Source organism: Macaca mulatta, chromosome 10, assembly GCF_049350105.2.
Source record: "Macaca mulatta isolate MMU2019108-1 chromosome 10, T2T-MMU8v2.0, whole genome shotgun sequence".
NCBI classification, from domain to species: Eukaryota; Metazoa; Chordata; class Mammalia; order Primates; family Cercopithecidae; genus Macaca; species Macaca mulatta.
Window position 1 is genome coordinate 9909272 of NC_133415.1, and position 14111 is coordinate 9923382.

Sequence of the window (14111 nt, forward strand, 5' to 3'; positions counted from 1 at the left end):
GCACACAAACAATGCAGATTTTCATGGCTTCATAGCATTTCATCTTCTAGATGGGTCTTAGTTCATTTAAACAATTCCATGTATTTTTCGTTTTTCTATTTTCTTGACTTTTTTTTTTTTTTTTTTTTTTTTGAGATGGAGTCTTGCTCTGTCGCCCATGCTGGAGTGCAGTAGCCGGATCTCGGCCCACTGCAAGCTCTGCCTCCTGGGTTCACGCCATTCTCCTGCCTCAGCCTCCCAAGGAGCTGGGACTACAGGCGCCCGCCACCACGCCTGGCTAATTTTTTGTATTTTTAGTAGAGACGGGATTTCACCATGTTAGCCAGATGGTCTCGATCTCCTGACCTCGTGATCTGCCCATCTCGGCCTCCCAAAGTGCTGGGATTACAGGCGTGAGCCACTGCGCTTGGCCTTCTTTTCCTGTTTCCTAAAAGTTGAATTGCCGGCTCATATGATCCGCACCTTTTTTTTTTTCTTGAGACAGGGTCTCACTCCTGTCACCAAGGCTGGAGTGCAGTGGGAATATCTGGTTCATTGCAGCCTCAACTTCCTGGGCTCAGGTGATTCTCCTACCTCAGCCTCTTGCGTAGCTGGGACCACGGGTGCCCACCACCACGCCCGGCTAATTTTTTGTATTTTTAGTAGAGACAGGGTTTTGCCATGTTGCCCACGCTGATCTTGACTGCCTGGGCTCAAACAATCCACCCACCTTGGCCTCCCAAAGTACTAGAATTACAGGTGTGAGCCACCGCATCCAACTCTACAGTTATTATTTAGTTTGTTTGTTTGTTTGTTTGAGGTGGAGTCTCGCTCTGTCTCCCAGGCTGGAGTGCAGTGGCATGATCTCGGCTTACTGCAACCACCGCCTTCCACATTCAAGCGATTCTCCTGCCTCAGCCTCCCAAGTAGCTGGGATTGCAGGCGCCTGCCACCATGCCCGGCTAATTTTTGTATTTTTAGTACAGGTGGGGTTTCCCCATGTTGGCCAGGCTGGTCTCAAACTCCTGACTGCAGGTGATCCGCCCATCCCAGCCTCCCAAAGTGTTGGGATTACAGGCGTGAGCCACTGCACCCGGCCTGTTATTTATTTTCATGTGAAAAACAACCCTACAAAGTAGGTGGTGTTCATCCCATTTTATAGGTGAAGACACAAAGCCTCTGAGAGGTGAAGTGACTTGTCCAAGGTCCCATAGTGGTGGAGCCGGGAAGACAACCTGGAACTGACCCCAAAGTCAATGCAATGGTTAAATACTTGTGAATATAATCTGGGAAGGTTGGTTGGGCACGGTAACTCACGCTTGCATTCCCAGCACTTTGGGAGGCTGAGGCAGGCAGATCACCTGAGGTCAGGAGTTGGAGAGCAGCCTGGCTAACATGATGAAACCCCATCTCTACTAAAAATACAAAATTAGCCGGGCGTGGTAGTGCATGCCTGTAATCCCAGCTACTCGGGAGGCAGAGGTTGTGGTAAGCTGAAATCGCACCATTGCACTCCAACCTGGGCAACAAGAGCGAAACTCCATCTCAGGAAGAAAAAAAAAAAATTAGCCGGGTCTGGTGGCACATCTATAGTTTCAGCTACTCGGGAGGCTGAGGCAGGAGAATCGCTTGAACCCGGGAGGCAGAGGTTGCAGTGAGCCGAGATCGCGCCACTGCACTCCAGCCTGGGTAACAGAGTGAGACCCAGTCTCAAAAATAAATAAATAAATAAATAAATAAGGCCCTGTCTCAAAAAAAAATAAAATAAAATAAAAATAAGTAAAAATACAAAAATTAGCTGGGCATGGTGGCACACGCCTGTAGTCCCAGCTACTCGGGAGGCTGAGGCATGAGAATCGCTTGAACCTGGGAGGTGGAAGTTGCAGTGAGCAGAGATCCCACCACTGCACTCCAGCCTGGGCAGAGCGAGACTCTGTCTCAAAAAAAAAAAAAAAAAAGGAAGACTCTGGGGAAGGTCTCCAAGGAGGTGGACCCTGAGATCTGGGTCTTGGGGAAGGAAATTTGGCCAAGTCCAAAGCCTGAACAAAGGCCTTCAGGAGATTTCTTTTTCTTTTCTTTTCTTTCTTTTTTTTGAGGCAGAGTTTCACTGTTGTTGCCCAGGCTGGAGTGCAATGGCGCGATCTTGGCTCACAGCAACCTCTGCTTCCCGCTCAAAGCAACCTCTGGCTTCTTTGGAATCAAGCGATTCTCCTGCCTCAGCCTCCTGAGTAGCTGGGATTACAGGCATGCACCACCACGCCCGGCTAATTTTGTATATTTAGTAGAGACAGGGTTTCTCCATGTTGGTCAGGTTGGTCTCGAACTCCCGACCTCAGGTGATCTGCCCGCCTCTACCTCCCAAACTGCTGAGATTACAGGCGTGAGCCACAGCGCCTGGCTCAGGAGATTTCCTACAGCTCAAAATTTGTAAGGCAAAGAGATGACCACAGGTCTTGTGAGAGTGGCGAGCGACCTCGGCTCTCTTAGTCCCGCCTGGCCCACCAGGCACTGCACAGTACGGTAGAGGCCCCGCCCGACCCAGCCCTTGAATCGGCCTGTTGCAATCACTATCAACCCGCCAATTCTGGCCCCTCCCCTGTCTTCCGGGTTCACTCTCTCACTTCCTGCCGGGCCCAGGCTCAGGCCCCGCCTCCGTCTTGTTTGGAGGAATCCAATCGAACCTGGAGGGCTGCGCTCCGCCCTATGCCTCGCCCGCCTCTTCCAGGAGCAATCAGAATCAACTCAGGCCCCGCCCCCGCTTCGGTCCGCCGAGACCACGCCCCTTCGGCGCAATCAGGCCGTCTGCTGGCCCCGCCCCCTAAAGCCCCGCCCTGTCGAATCTTATCCCTGCGCTGCTTCTGCGGCTGCATCTTCCAGACTCCGCCCCGCGCGCGGAGCTGCAGCCATGGCAGTCACCGCCCAGGGAGCCCGCAGGAAGGAGCGGGTCCTCTGCCTGTTTGACGTGGACGGGACCCTCACGCCGGCTCGCCAGGTAGGACCCTGAAGTTTGGAAGCTCCCGCCGGGAGTGTCACGCGGACACCCCCGAGGCTGAGTGTGGGATCTGCAGCAGAGTGACCGTGGACACGCCGGGACCGAGTGTAGCATGCGGCAGTACCCGGCCCCCTGACATCCGGGGCCACCCACCGGGAGTGAGGGGACCTGGCCCTCCACGTCACTGCCCCAGCAGCGTCCCTGCCTGTGTTCTGCTTGGGAGTGTTGGGGTAGGATCCAGTACTGGAGGGAAGAGGCTGCGATCAGGGGCCTAGCTCCCTCTGTCCCCAGATGCTTTCACATGCCCCTAGGGCCTGGCTCCCGGAGGTCCCAGCCTCCTGAGCTGGGGATCCCACCCTAGTTCAGCCCTACAACGCACCAGTGGTCAGAGCTGGCTTCTGAACCGGGGTTCCAGGCACACAAGCACGCAGCCAAGTGTCAGTCACCATCTGGTAGGAGACAGGGGGTCTCAGAGTCTTCCCACCCCGACCTTTGCAGGCCTGGGCCTGAGTCTAGTTTCTGAAGCCCTATCATCCACCTTACCTTCCACCCCCAGTCGTGGAGCAGAGAGGGCTTCTTTTCAAATTCGTTTATGGGCTCTACCCACCCGTAGGTGAGAGGCTTCAGGCCTAGTCTGTTTGCTGTGAGGACACTGAGGCATAGTGAGGGTAAGAGTGTGGTTTTCTTCTAAAGACTCACTGTGTTGAGCCTCTTACCTCTGCTCAGTTTTTCTCCCACTGGGTCTCATTGTGAGTGAGTCCCCAAAAGCCCCCTCACCAGCTGGATGCATCAGTAAGCAGGTTTCATTCGTGCCCTCCCTGTGGGTAACCCACCCTCCAGTCTGGGGGCCTCAAGGACCAACCGACAGGTCTCCTAGCGTGGGGGAACAGTGGGATGGGCTTTACTGGGCAGTGGCTGATGGGAACCCAGGTCTTAGCCTCCTCTCTTAGGTCCCAAATGCCCCTCCCCATCCTCTGTGGTGAAATTACCCTGGCTTGGGCCCTGAGGACTCAAGGAAGAATCAGCCCGCTCTGCCTTCCTGCAGGGGTGGGTCTGGGAGGAAAATGACAGGACTGGAGGAAGATGACAGGACTGGAGCGAAGGTGGGCTGGGTGCAGTGGCTCATGCCTGTAATCCCAGCACTTTGGGAGGCCGAGGTGGGTGGATCACCTGAGGTCAGGAATTCGAAACCAGCCTGGCTAACATGGTGAAACTCTGTCTCTACTAAAAATACAAAAATGAGGTTGGGTTCAGTGACTCATGCCTGTAATCCCAGCACTTTGGGAGGCCGAGGTGGACAGATCACAATGTCAGGAGTTCAAGACCAGCCTGACCAATATGGTGAAACCCCGTCTGTACTAAAAATACAAAAAATTAGCTAGGCATGGTGGCATGCACCTGTAATCCCAGCTGCTCGGGAGGCTGAGGCAGGAGAATCGCTTGAACCAGAGAGACAGAGGTTGCAGTGAACCAAGAATGTGCCATTGCACTCCAGCCTGGGCGACAGAGCGAGACTCTGTCTCCAAAAAAAAAAAAAAATAGCTGGGTGTGGTGGCATGTGCCTGCCCATAGTCCCAGCTACTCAGGAGGCAGAGGCAGGAGAATCGATTGAACCCAGGAGGTAGAGGTTGCAGTGAGCCAAGATTGTGCCATCGCACTCCAGCCTGGGCAACAAGAGTGAAACTCCATCTCAAACAAACAAATAAACAAAAGAACTGGAACAAAGGTGGCAGGGCCTAGGCGCAGTTCTGATGCCTCCCTCTGACCTTCTGTTCCACAAACATAACAACCTGAATAAGAACAGCCTATTAATTTGTCTACGGGCCAGCCTCTGTGCTTAGTGCCTTTTGAAAGTTAATTTTTAATTGTACACATATTCATGATCACACTCTCCTGGTAAAGAATGAAAACCTAACAGAGAAGGGTAAAGTCCCCTCTGACTACACCAGGATCCCAGGCCTGGCCCCCCTCCCCAAGGTAATGTGGTTACTGTGGTGTGGCTTTCCTCCAGGATCTGTTTGCCCAGAGCAAATATTAAACATTGTTTTGTGGGGCTATTTTTGTTGTTGTTGTTCTTTGGCTCCTCAAGAATCAACTTGATTGTGATGCTATTTTGTTGTTGTTGTTAGAGACAGGGTCTCGCTTTGTCAGCCAGTCTGGAGTGCAGTGGCGCCATCACAGCTCACTGCAGCCTCGAACTCCTGAGCTCAAGTGATTGTCCCGCCTCAGCTTCTGGAGTAGCTGGGACTACAGGCGAGTGCCACCATGCCTGGCTAATTTTTTTTTTTTTTTTGGAGACAAAGTCTTGTTCTTGTCCCCCAGGCTAGAATGTGATGGCGTGATCTGGGCTCACTGCAACCTCAACCTCCCGGGTTCAAGCGATTCTCCTGCCTCAGCCTCCTGAGTAGCTGGGATTACAAGCGCCTACCACCACGCCCGGCTAATTTTTTAACTTTTGTAGAGACAGGGTTTTGCCAGGTTGGCCGGGCTGATCTCGAACTCCTGACTTCAGGTGATCCACCCGCCTGGGCTTCCCAAAGTGCTGGGATTACAGGCATGAGCCACCGCGCCCGACCGAAAATTTTTAAAAATTAGCCAGGCATGGACTGGGCGCAGTGGTTCATGCCTGTAATCCCAGCACTTTGGGAGGCCCAGGTGGGTGGATCACCTGATGTCAGGAGTTCAAGACCAACCTGGCCAACATGGCAAAACCCTGTCTCCACTAAAAATTAAAAAAAAAAAAAAAATTAGCTGCGCATGGTGGCAGGCACCTGTAATCCCAGCTACTCAGGAGGCTGAGGCAGGAGAATCGCTTGAACCCGGGAGGCAGAAGTTGCAGTGAGCTGAGATTGCGCCATTGTATTCCAGCCTGGGCAGAGGTTTCAGTGAGCCGAGTTCACACCACTGTACTTCAGCCTGGGTGACAGAGCCAGACTCCACCACAGAAAAAAAAAAAAAAAAAGACCAGGCGCACTGGCTCATGCCTGTAATCCCAGCACTTTGGGAGGCCGAGGGGGGCAGATCACTTGAGGTCAGGAGTTCGAGACCACCCTGGCCAACATGGTGAAACCCCCATCTTTACTAAAAATACAAAAATTAGCTGGGTGTGGTGTTGGGCAACTGTAGTCTTGGCTACTCAGGAGGCTGGGGCAGAAGAATCACTTGAACATGGGAGATGGAGGTTGCAGTGAGCCAGGATCACACCACTGCACTCCAGCCTGGGCGACAGAGCAAAAGTTCGTCTCCAAAAAAAAAAATTTTTTTTTTTTTCCATAGAGACGATGTCTTCCTTTGCTGCCTAGGCTCTAAACTCCTGGGTCAAGCAATCTTTCTGCCATGGCCTCACAAAGTGTTGGGATTACAGACCTGAGCCATGGTGCCCAACCTGTCTAATTTTTGGTGTCTAAGCTTCGTACTGCTTCAGATCCAGTTAGAACGTGGGCTCCCTGGGTTCTGAGCACTAAGTGAGGGCTACGTGGAGGTCCCAGACATGCTGAAAGCCAGAATGCTATGCTTCCCCTCTCCCCCCATAGAAAATTGACCCTGAGGTGGCCGCCTTCCTGCAGAAGCTGCGAAGTAGAGTGCAGATCGGTGTGGTGGGCGGCTCTGACTACTCTAAGATCGCTGAGCAGCTGGGTGACGGGGATGAAGGTAAGAGTGAGACTGGGGGTAGAGGGAGTGGGGAGTTTGAGAGATTCCTGGGCATCTTCAAAGAGCCGGTCCTGCTTCTGTGGGGCAGAAGTAGAGAGAGAGCAGCCAGATAGTTCCCTCACTGCTGTGACAAACACTTGAGCACCTCCTATTGCCAGGGATTGTGCCAGGCCCTAGAGAAATAGCTGGGACAAAGCAAGCAAAACCTGCCCTTATGCAGTTTACATTCTCATTTCTGCCTGCTGAGTCTTGATTTCCTCATCTTTAAAATGGGCTGAACTGGCTGGCATGGTGGCTTACGCCTGTAATCCCAGCACTTTGGGAGGCCAAGGCAGGTGGATTACTTGAGATCAGGAGTTCAAGACCAGCGTGCCCAACATGGTGAAACCCCGTCTCTACTAAAAATACAAAAAATTAGCTGGGTATGGTGGCACGTGCCTGCAATCCCAGCTACTCGGGAGGTTGAGGCAGGAGAATCGCTTGAACCTGAGTGGTGGAGGTTGCAGTGAGCCAAGATCAGGCCACTGCACTCCAGCCTGGGTGACAGAATGAGGCTCTGCTTCCAAAAAAAAAAAAGGGCAGAACCAATGATGGCTACCATTTGTCAAAAATGATCATGTGTTAATGTTATTCCATTGCATTTAATCCCCACAATCACACTTTAGAGTAGGCGTGATCATCCCATTTAACAGAGGACGACTCTGAAGTTATCCAGAAAATTGATTGGACCTCAGAGCTCCTGGTCTCAGACCAGTCAAAGTGGGTGCCTCCAGTTCCTCAAGCCAGAAACTTCCTCGAATTTTTCCTTTTCCCCACCTCTTGTTTATTCCATCAGCAAACCCCAAAATATCTCCCTGTCCCCTCTGTCTCCATCTCCACCATGCCTTCATAGTCTAGGTAACCACGTGCCACCCAGACCCCGCAACAGCCTCTGAGCTGTGCTCCCTGCACCTCCCACCTCCCACCCACTCCAGCTGCTTCTCCTGGCAGCCAGAGCTGAAACCTCCAACTCTCCCATGCAGCCAGCCTTGAGAACCCAGTGCGATGGCAGCTGTAGAGCAGAAGGAAGCTCATCTGCAGAGGGGCAGGGTAGCACAGAGTGTAAATGATGCCCTCTGCCAGAGAGTGCTGCATGGCTTCCAGAGGAGGAAGCTGGATCTTGGAGGATGAGTGGCAGGGAAGCCAGGGAAGGGCGGTCCTGACAGAAGGACCTGCATGGATGCCTGTGTGCAGAGGCCCACAGGTGTGACTGGCTTCTTTGGAAGAAAACCAAACTGCAGAAGGAGAAAGGCTGGAGAAGCAGGTTGCAGCCTCAGATTGAACACATGTCCTTTGAATACGAAACCAAGGGTGCGGGCTTCCTGTCTCTTTACTTGCCTATGGGATCACAGACCTGGTGTCACAGTCTTTCTTCCTCCTGTCCTCTATGTGACCCCGAAGTCATTGAGAAGTTTGATTATGTGTTTGCTGAGAACGGGACAGTGCAATATAAGCACGGACGACTGCTCTCCAAGCAGGTCAGTGTCCCCCAGGGCTTAGCCAGGGGCACCCCGCTTTTCCATAGTGGAGCAGTCCAAGGGTGCCTTCTGTCCGGGGCTGGGGGAGAGACACTGTGCCTGTCTCCGGGTCAGGCAGCCTAGGCCGCGCTCAGAGCCCTGTGTTCCTTGGCCAGACCATCCAGAACCACCTGGGGGAGGAGCTGTTGCAGGACTTGATCAACTTCTGCCTCAGCTACATGGCCCTGCTCAGGCTGCCCAAGAAGCGGTGAGGTCCCACCAGCCTGGTCTCCAGAACCTGGGGCCTGAGGGAGGAGAAGTGTGGGTCCCTCAGAGGGAGCCTGGAGATACCTGGGCCCCTGATTTTTTACGGGAAGTGTGGATTATTTTCCCCTTTGGAGTCCTAGGAGGCTGGGGTCCCAGGTGGGGCTAGATTTGAATTCAGGGCCGTTCTGGTTCTCTCTGGCTCCCGCCCTCCCTCACCACCAGTGGAACCTTCATTGAGTTCCGGAATGGCATGCTGAACATCTCGCCCATCGGCCGGAGCTGCACCCTGGAGGAACGGATCGAGTTCTCCGAACTGGACAAGGTACCACTAGCTATGCAACCTTAGGCCTGTAAGGCCTCAGTCACTCAATTTATCTGAGCCTTTATTTTCTCATCGGTAAAATAGACTGGGGGGATGTGTTCTGATTTAACTGATACCCTTTCAGGCACCTACCGTGTGCCATTGTTGTAGACACACGTGCATCTTTCCAACGCTGCTGGTCCCCCTTCCTAGGTGACCAGCACCAGCAGCCACCCACTGAGCCAGGCCAACACCTGGGAACATCATTTCCACCTTCCCACCCACATCGGGTCCAACAGCTCCTATTTCATCAGCCTCTCGAGTCAGTGTCAAATCTGTTCATCTGCAGAACTGAGACCCCACTCTAGATTACCGCTTTCCCCCGCCCCAGGTTGCCCCAACTTTCCTCTCTGTCCCTCTCTACCCACTGCATAACCCTGCCAGCCTGCTCTCCGGCAATGCCACTGAGAACCTTTCTTTCTTTCTTTTTTTGGGGGGGCGGGGAGGGAGATAAGAGTCTCATTCTGTCACCCAGGCTGGAGTACAGTGGCATGATCTCAGCTCACTGCAACTCCCACCTCCCGTGTTCAAGCAATTCTCCTGCCTCAGCCTCCCAAGTAGCTGGGATTACAGGTGTGCACCACCACACCTAGCTAAGTTTTGTACTTTTTTAGTAGAGACAGGGTTTTACCACGTTGGCCAGGCTGGTCTTGAACTCCTGACCTAAGGTGATCCACCTGCCTGGGCCTCCAAAAGTGCTGAGATTACAGGCGTGAGCAACCGCGCCCGGCCCATTAGAACCTTTCAAACGTGTCAGCCGCATTCACCTCCCAGCCCTGCCCCCTCACTTACAATCCTTCCTTGCCTCCTCATTTCCAGCTGGATGATGTTCTAGCCCCCTGCTATGGTGCCCTAAGCCCTGAGGGCTCTGCCTGGCTCCGGCTCTCCGCGTCTCCTCTCTGTGCCCTTCAAGTTCCACTTTCTATTCCTGGAACACACCAAGGTCCTCTCACCTCTGCCTGTGCTGCCCCTGCTGAACCTTGATGTGCATTTTGCTTTTCTCCCCACGCCTCCCTCCCTCTCGGCGATGGAGTGATCCACCCTTCCAAACCTTTCCACGCTGGTCCGTCCACGTCGTTCCATCATTCTCTGACCTGTTCGGTGGCTCTCCCTGCCCTCTGCTCCAGCTATGGCCTCTTGGCTGATTCTAGAGTGCTGTGCCTCTGCCAGAGCACACTTCTCTCAGGCCCAGCTCGTCCCTCCTCCTCTCCTTCAAATCACCTTTCCTGTCCTTTTCCCAGTGGGGCCTCCCAGAGTATCACATCCACTGCTGCACTTCCTGCTCCTTCCCCTACCTTATTTCTCCCCAAGCAGCCTTGGACAACTTCCACCATCTACTTTCAAAACCCGAATTACTGTCTGTCCCTGTCCCAGAACTGTAAGCTCCATCAGGGCAGGGATTTCTGCGGCTTGTTCTCCTCTGGATCTCCTATGCCTGGCACACGGCATACTTTTTGTCGTTATTGTTGTTTTTGAGATAGGGTCTTAACTCTGTTGCCCAGCCTGGAGTGCAGTGCAGTGATCCAGTCCTAGCTCACTGCGGCCTTGATCTCTCAGGCTCAAGCGATCCTCACACCTCAGCCTCCTGAGTAGCTGGGACCACAGGTGCATTCCTCCATGCCAGGCTGATTTTTAAAATTTAAAATTTTTTGTAGGGATGGGATCTCACTGTGTCTCCCAGGCCAGTTTTGAACTCCTAGCCTCAAGTGGGCCTTCTGCCTCAGCCTCCCAAAGCACCAGGATTATAGGTGTGAACCACTGCGCCTTGCAAAGAAATACCCTTTTTTTTTTTTTTTTTTTCTTGGAGACAGAGTCTTGCTCTGTCACCCAGTGCTGTGGGACAATCTCGGCTCACTGCAACCTCTGCCTCCTGGGTTCAAGCAATTCTTCTCCCTCAGCCTCCCGAGTGGCTGGGACTACAGGTGTGAGCCACCACACCCAGCTAATTTTTGTACTTTTAGTAGAGACAGGGTTTCGCCACGCTAGCCAGGATGGTCTTGATCTCTTAACCTTGTGATCGGCCCTCCTCACCCTCCCAAAGTGCTGGGATTACAGGCGTGAGCCACCGCACTGGCCTAATTTTTGTATTTTTTAGTAAGGACAGGGTTTTGCCATGTTCAGGCTGGTCTCAAACTCCGGCCTCAAGTGATCTGCCCACCTTGGCCTCCCAAAGTGCTGGGACTACAGACGTGAGCCACTGCGCACAGCCCCGGGGACTTTTTTTGTTGGAGTAGTTGCAACTGGTCATTGGCAAACAACCACTCTCCCACACACACGTGCTGAGAGGTGATCCCTTCCTGGCCACCCAGGTTCCCAGTCCCAGCTCTACCCATTTGCCTCGTAACCTGGAAAAACAGCTTTATTACCGTGTGCCTCAGTTTGCTTATGTGTAAGGTGGGGGTAATAACAGTTCCCATCCCATGGCCTGTCATGAGGACTGGATGAGGTGGCACATGGACCATGCCTGGCATGGGGTTGGGGAGCCACACGCTAACTCCCCACCTTCTCAAGTATTTTTGGCTCTTGTTTGCCCCCTTCTGGCACTGGAGGGGCATAAACCTTCCTGATCCATGTGCCCTGCCCCGGCCCAGAGCTGGTGTAAATGCTTGACCCAGCTTGTCTTCCAGAACGCTGAAGTGGGGATGAGTACTTCCCTTCCTTAGATGAGGACACTGAGGCCAGAGAGTGAGTAACCAGCTCGAGGTCACAGTGCCAGTCCCTGCCGAGGCTGGCCTTGCACGTGGGGCTGTCCAGTGACCAGCCTTGTTCTCCAGAGACGGGAGGTGCAGCCAGCCTCGGCCATGTGGAAACATTTCTTCACAGCTTGGGACACTCTCAGCCCACCTAGAAGGCTCAGCACGCTCACGTGGACTGTGTGCCCAGCCAGGGCCTGGCACACAGCAGGTTCTCTGAGCTGCCATCCGCCCCCTCCCCTCTGCAGAAAGAGAAGATCCGGGAGAAGTTCGTGGAAGCCCTGAAAACAGAGTTTGCCGGCAAAGGGCTGAGGTTCTCCCGAGGTACGTCCACCCTGCAGAGGGCTTGGGAGGCCTGGTACAGGGCCCCTCCTCGAACCTTCCGCCCCTTGCCAGACCAGGCTATGGCCCCCTTTAGCTTTAGGAGCCCCTCCCCCACTCAGGGCAGAGGGGGTGGCTGAGCCTGATGCAGAAAGGGGCTCAGCGTTTACTGGCCCCCAGTTTTCCCCACCTCACACCTCAGTGGTAAATGCCCTATACCCATCCAGTTTCTCAGGCCAAAAACCGGAGCCTCTCCCTTGAATGCTCTCCCCCGCCCCTTCCCAAGTCCAAACTCCTAGAAGTCCCAGGGCCCTGCATCTGGAATCCCACTGGTGCTCACACCTCCACTGCCAGCAGCTTATCCCAGCCTCCAACAGACCTGACGCAGCCGGGCTCCTCTCTGCCACCTCACCCGTTCCCCAGTGGCCGGAGAGGCTGGAGCTGGAGTCATGGTGTGCCTCTGCCCAAAGCCCTCCCTAGGCTCTTCCTCCCTCTCCACGTGATGCCCAGGGCCTGCCCGTCCTCGCCCTGCCTCTCCCAGCCTCCTCCCTTGCTGGGACACTCATCTTCTTCCCTGCCTCAGGGGCTGTACTTTGTTCTGTGCCTCAGGTCCCAGCTCATTGCCACCTCGTCAGAGGTCTCCCCTGACCACCCTGGCTGGATGAGCTTCCCCCACCCACTTTGATGTCTTGTAGTCTTGTTTGTTCTCCAACCTGTGTCATAACTTCCTTGAGGATCCTAAGTCTGTCCCGTGTCCTGTTGCTGCCCCGTGTCCCAATCCCCAAGGGTTGTTGAATGAATGAATGAACAAGCAGCCCTTCTGTTAGCCTTGTCTGCCCCTCCCAGCAGGGAATAACAGTCCCCACCCCTGCCCACAGGAGGCATGATCAGCTTTGACGTCTTCCCCGAGGGCTGGGACAAGCGCTACTGCCTGGATAGCCTGGACCAGGACAGCTTCGACACCATCCACTTCTTTGGGAACGAGACCAGCCCTGTGAGTGTGGCCCACCCCAGGTTTCCCCCAACACAGTGGACAGCCAGAAGCCAGGTCTGGTGGCTTCTCCAACACAAATCGCCCAGGTCAAGGCCAGAACACGGGGCAACACAGCAGACCTCTTGCGGGGGCTCCTGGAGAACAGCCATTGCTCACCAGCCCCATTACACAGATCAGAAGGCTGGGGCCCCGAGAGGGCTGGGCACTTGTTCTACATCACACAGCAAGTCAGGGCGGGTCTGACAGGAGTGAGAAGGTGGGCTTCCTGCCAGTTCTGAAGGGGCAGGAGGAGGGGCAGGTCCTTAGCAGCCAACGTGGAGAGGGACTCCGCCTAAATATGCCTCCTCTGCCCATCCTCTGTGTGCAGGGTGGGAACGACTTTGAGATCTTTGCTGACCCCCGGACTGTTGGCCACAGCGTGGTGTCTCCTCAGGACACAGTGCAGCGATGCCGGGAGATTTTCTTCCCAGAGACAGCCCATGAGGCGTGACCGGGGCCCACATCTGTGCGTTGTGACTTCTGAAGAGTTTGGCCTAGGCCTAAAGAGAGGTCCTGGTGTTGGATAGATGCCAGGGCCCCTCCTCTGGCCCAGGACGCCTGCTGCAAGGCCCACCCGAATGGGGCCAGAGTCTGTGTGGACAACCGACCCTAGCCAGTCAGCTCCTAGTGGCACTGGCTCTGTCCTCGCAGAGCCCAGAGTGTTCCCCATGCTCCACCTGGTGGCTGAGGCCACAGCTGCTGCTTGTATTCCAGTACAGAACAGGTTTCTGCGCCAGGAGGAGGCGTGCACAAGTGTCGGTATGAGATCTAGCCTGCCCTGCTTGCCTGTCCTGGACAGTGGGGTATGGTGGCGTAGGTGCCTATTCCCTGGACAGTGGGGTGTGGTGACGTAGGTGCCTATTCCCTGGACAGTGGGGTGTGGTGACGTAGGTGCCTATTCCCTGGACGGTGGGGTATGGTGGTGCAGGCGCCTATTCCCCGGATGGTGGGGTGCGGTGACGTAGGTGCCTATTCCCTGGATGGTGGGGTATGGTGACATAGGCGCCTGTTCCCTGGACGGTGGGGTATGGTGACATAGGCGCCTGTTCCTGGACGGTGGGGTATGGTGGTGCAGGTGCCTATTCCCTGGACAGTGGGGTATGGTGGCGCAGGTGCCTATTCCCTGGACGGTGGGGTATGGTGACATAGGCGCCTGTTCCTGGACGGTGGGTTATGGTGGTGCAGGTGCCTATTCCCTGGACGGTGGGGTATGGTGGCACAGGCGCCTATTTTAGAGAACTTTGTCACAGTATTAAATTTCCCAGAACAAAGTAGGTGTCAGTTGCGTCTAAATGGATAATTGGCCTTAGTCACATGC

At 54.4% G+C, this 14111-nt stretch overlaps 1 protein-coding gene across 2 annotated transcripts; it reads left to right on the forward strand.

Moving 5' to 3' along the window:
• Positions 1 to 2854: 2854 nt before the first annotated feature.
• On the forward strand, positions 2855 to 14064 carry PMM1 (phosphomannomutase 1). Of its 2 annotated transcripts, XR_003719848.2 has the most exons (9): positions 2855 to 2971; positions 6505 to 6622; positions 8063 to 8139; positions 8295 to 8386; positions 8608 to 8707; positions 11688 to 11763; positions 12639 to 12754; positions 13122 to 13610; positions 13648 to 14064. XR_003719848.2 is itself a non-coding variant. In XM_015150464.3 (8 exons), exons 1-8 carry the CDS (start codon positions 2885 to 2887, stop codon positions 13242 to 13244), a joined length of 789 nt encoding a protein of 262 aa, XP_015005950.1. In that variant the 5' UTR covers positions 2855 to 2884; the 3' UTR covers positions 13245 to 14064. The 2 variants fall into 2 exon arrangements, 1 of the variants encoding a protein (XP_015005950.1); XM_015150464.3 differs by having other exon boundaries at positions 13122 to 14064.
• Positions 14065 to 14111: the final 47 nt, after the last annotated feature.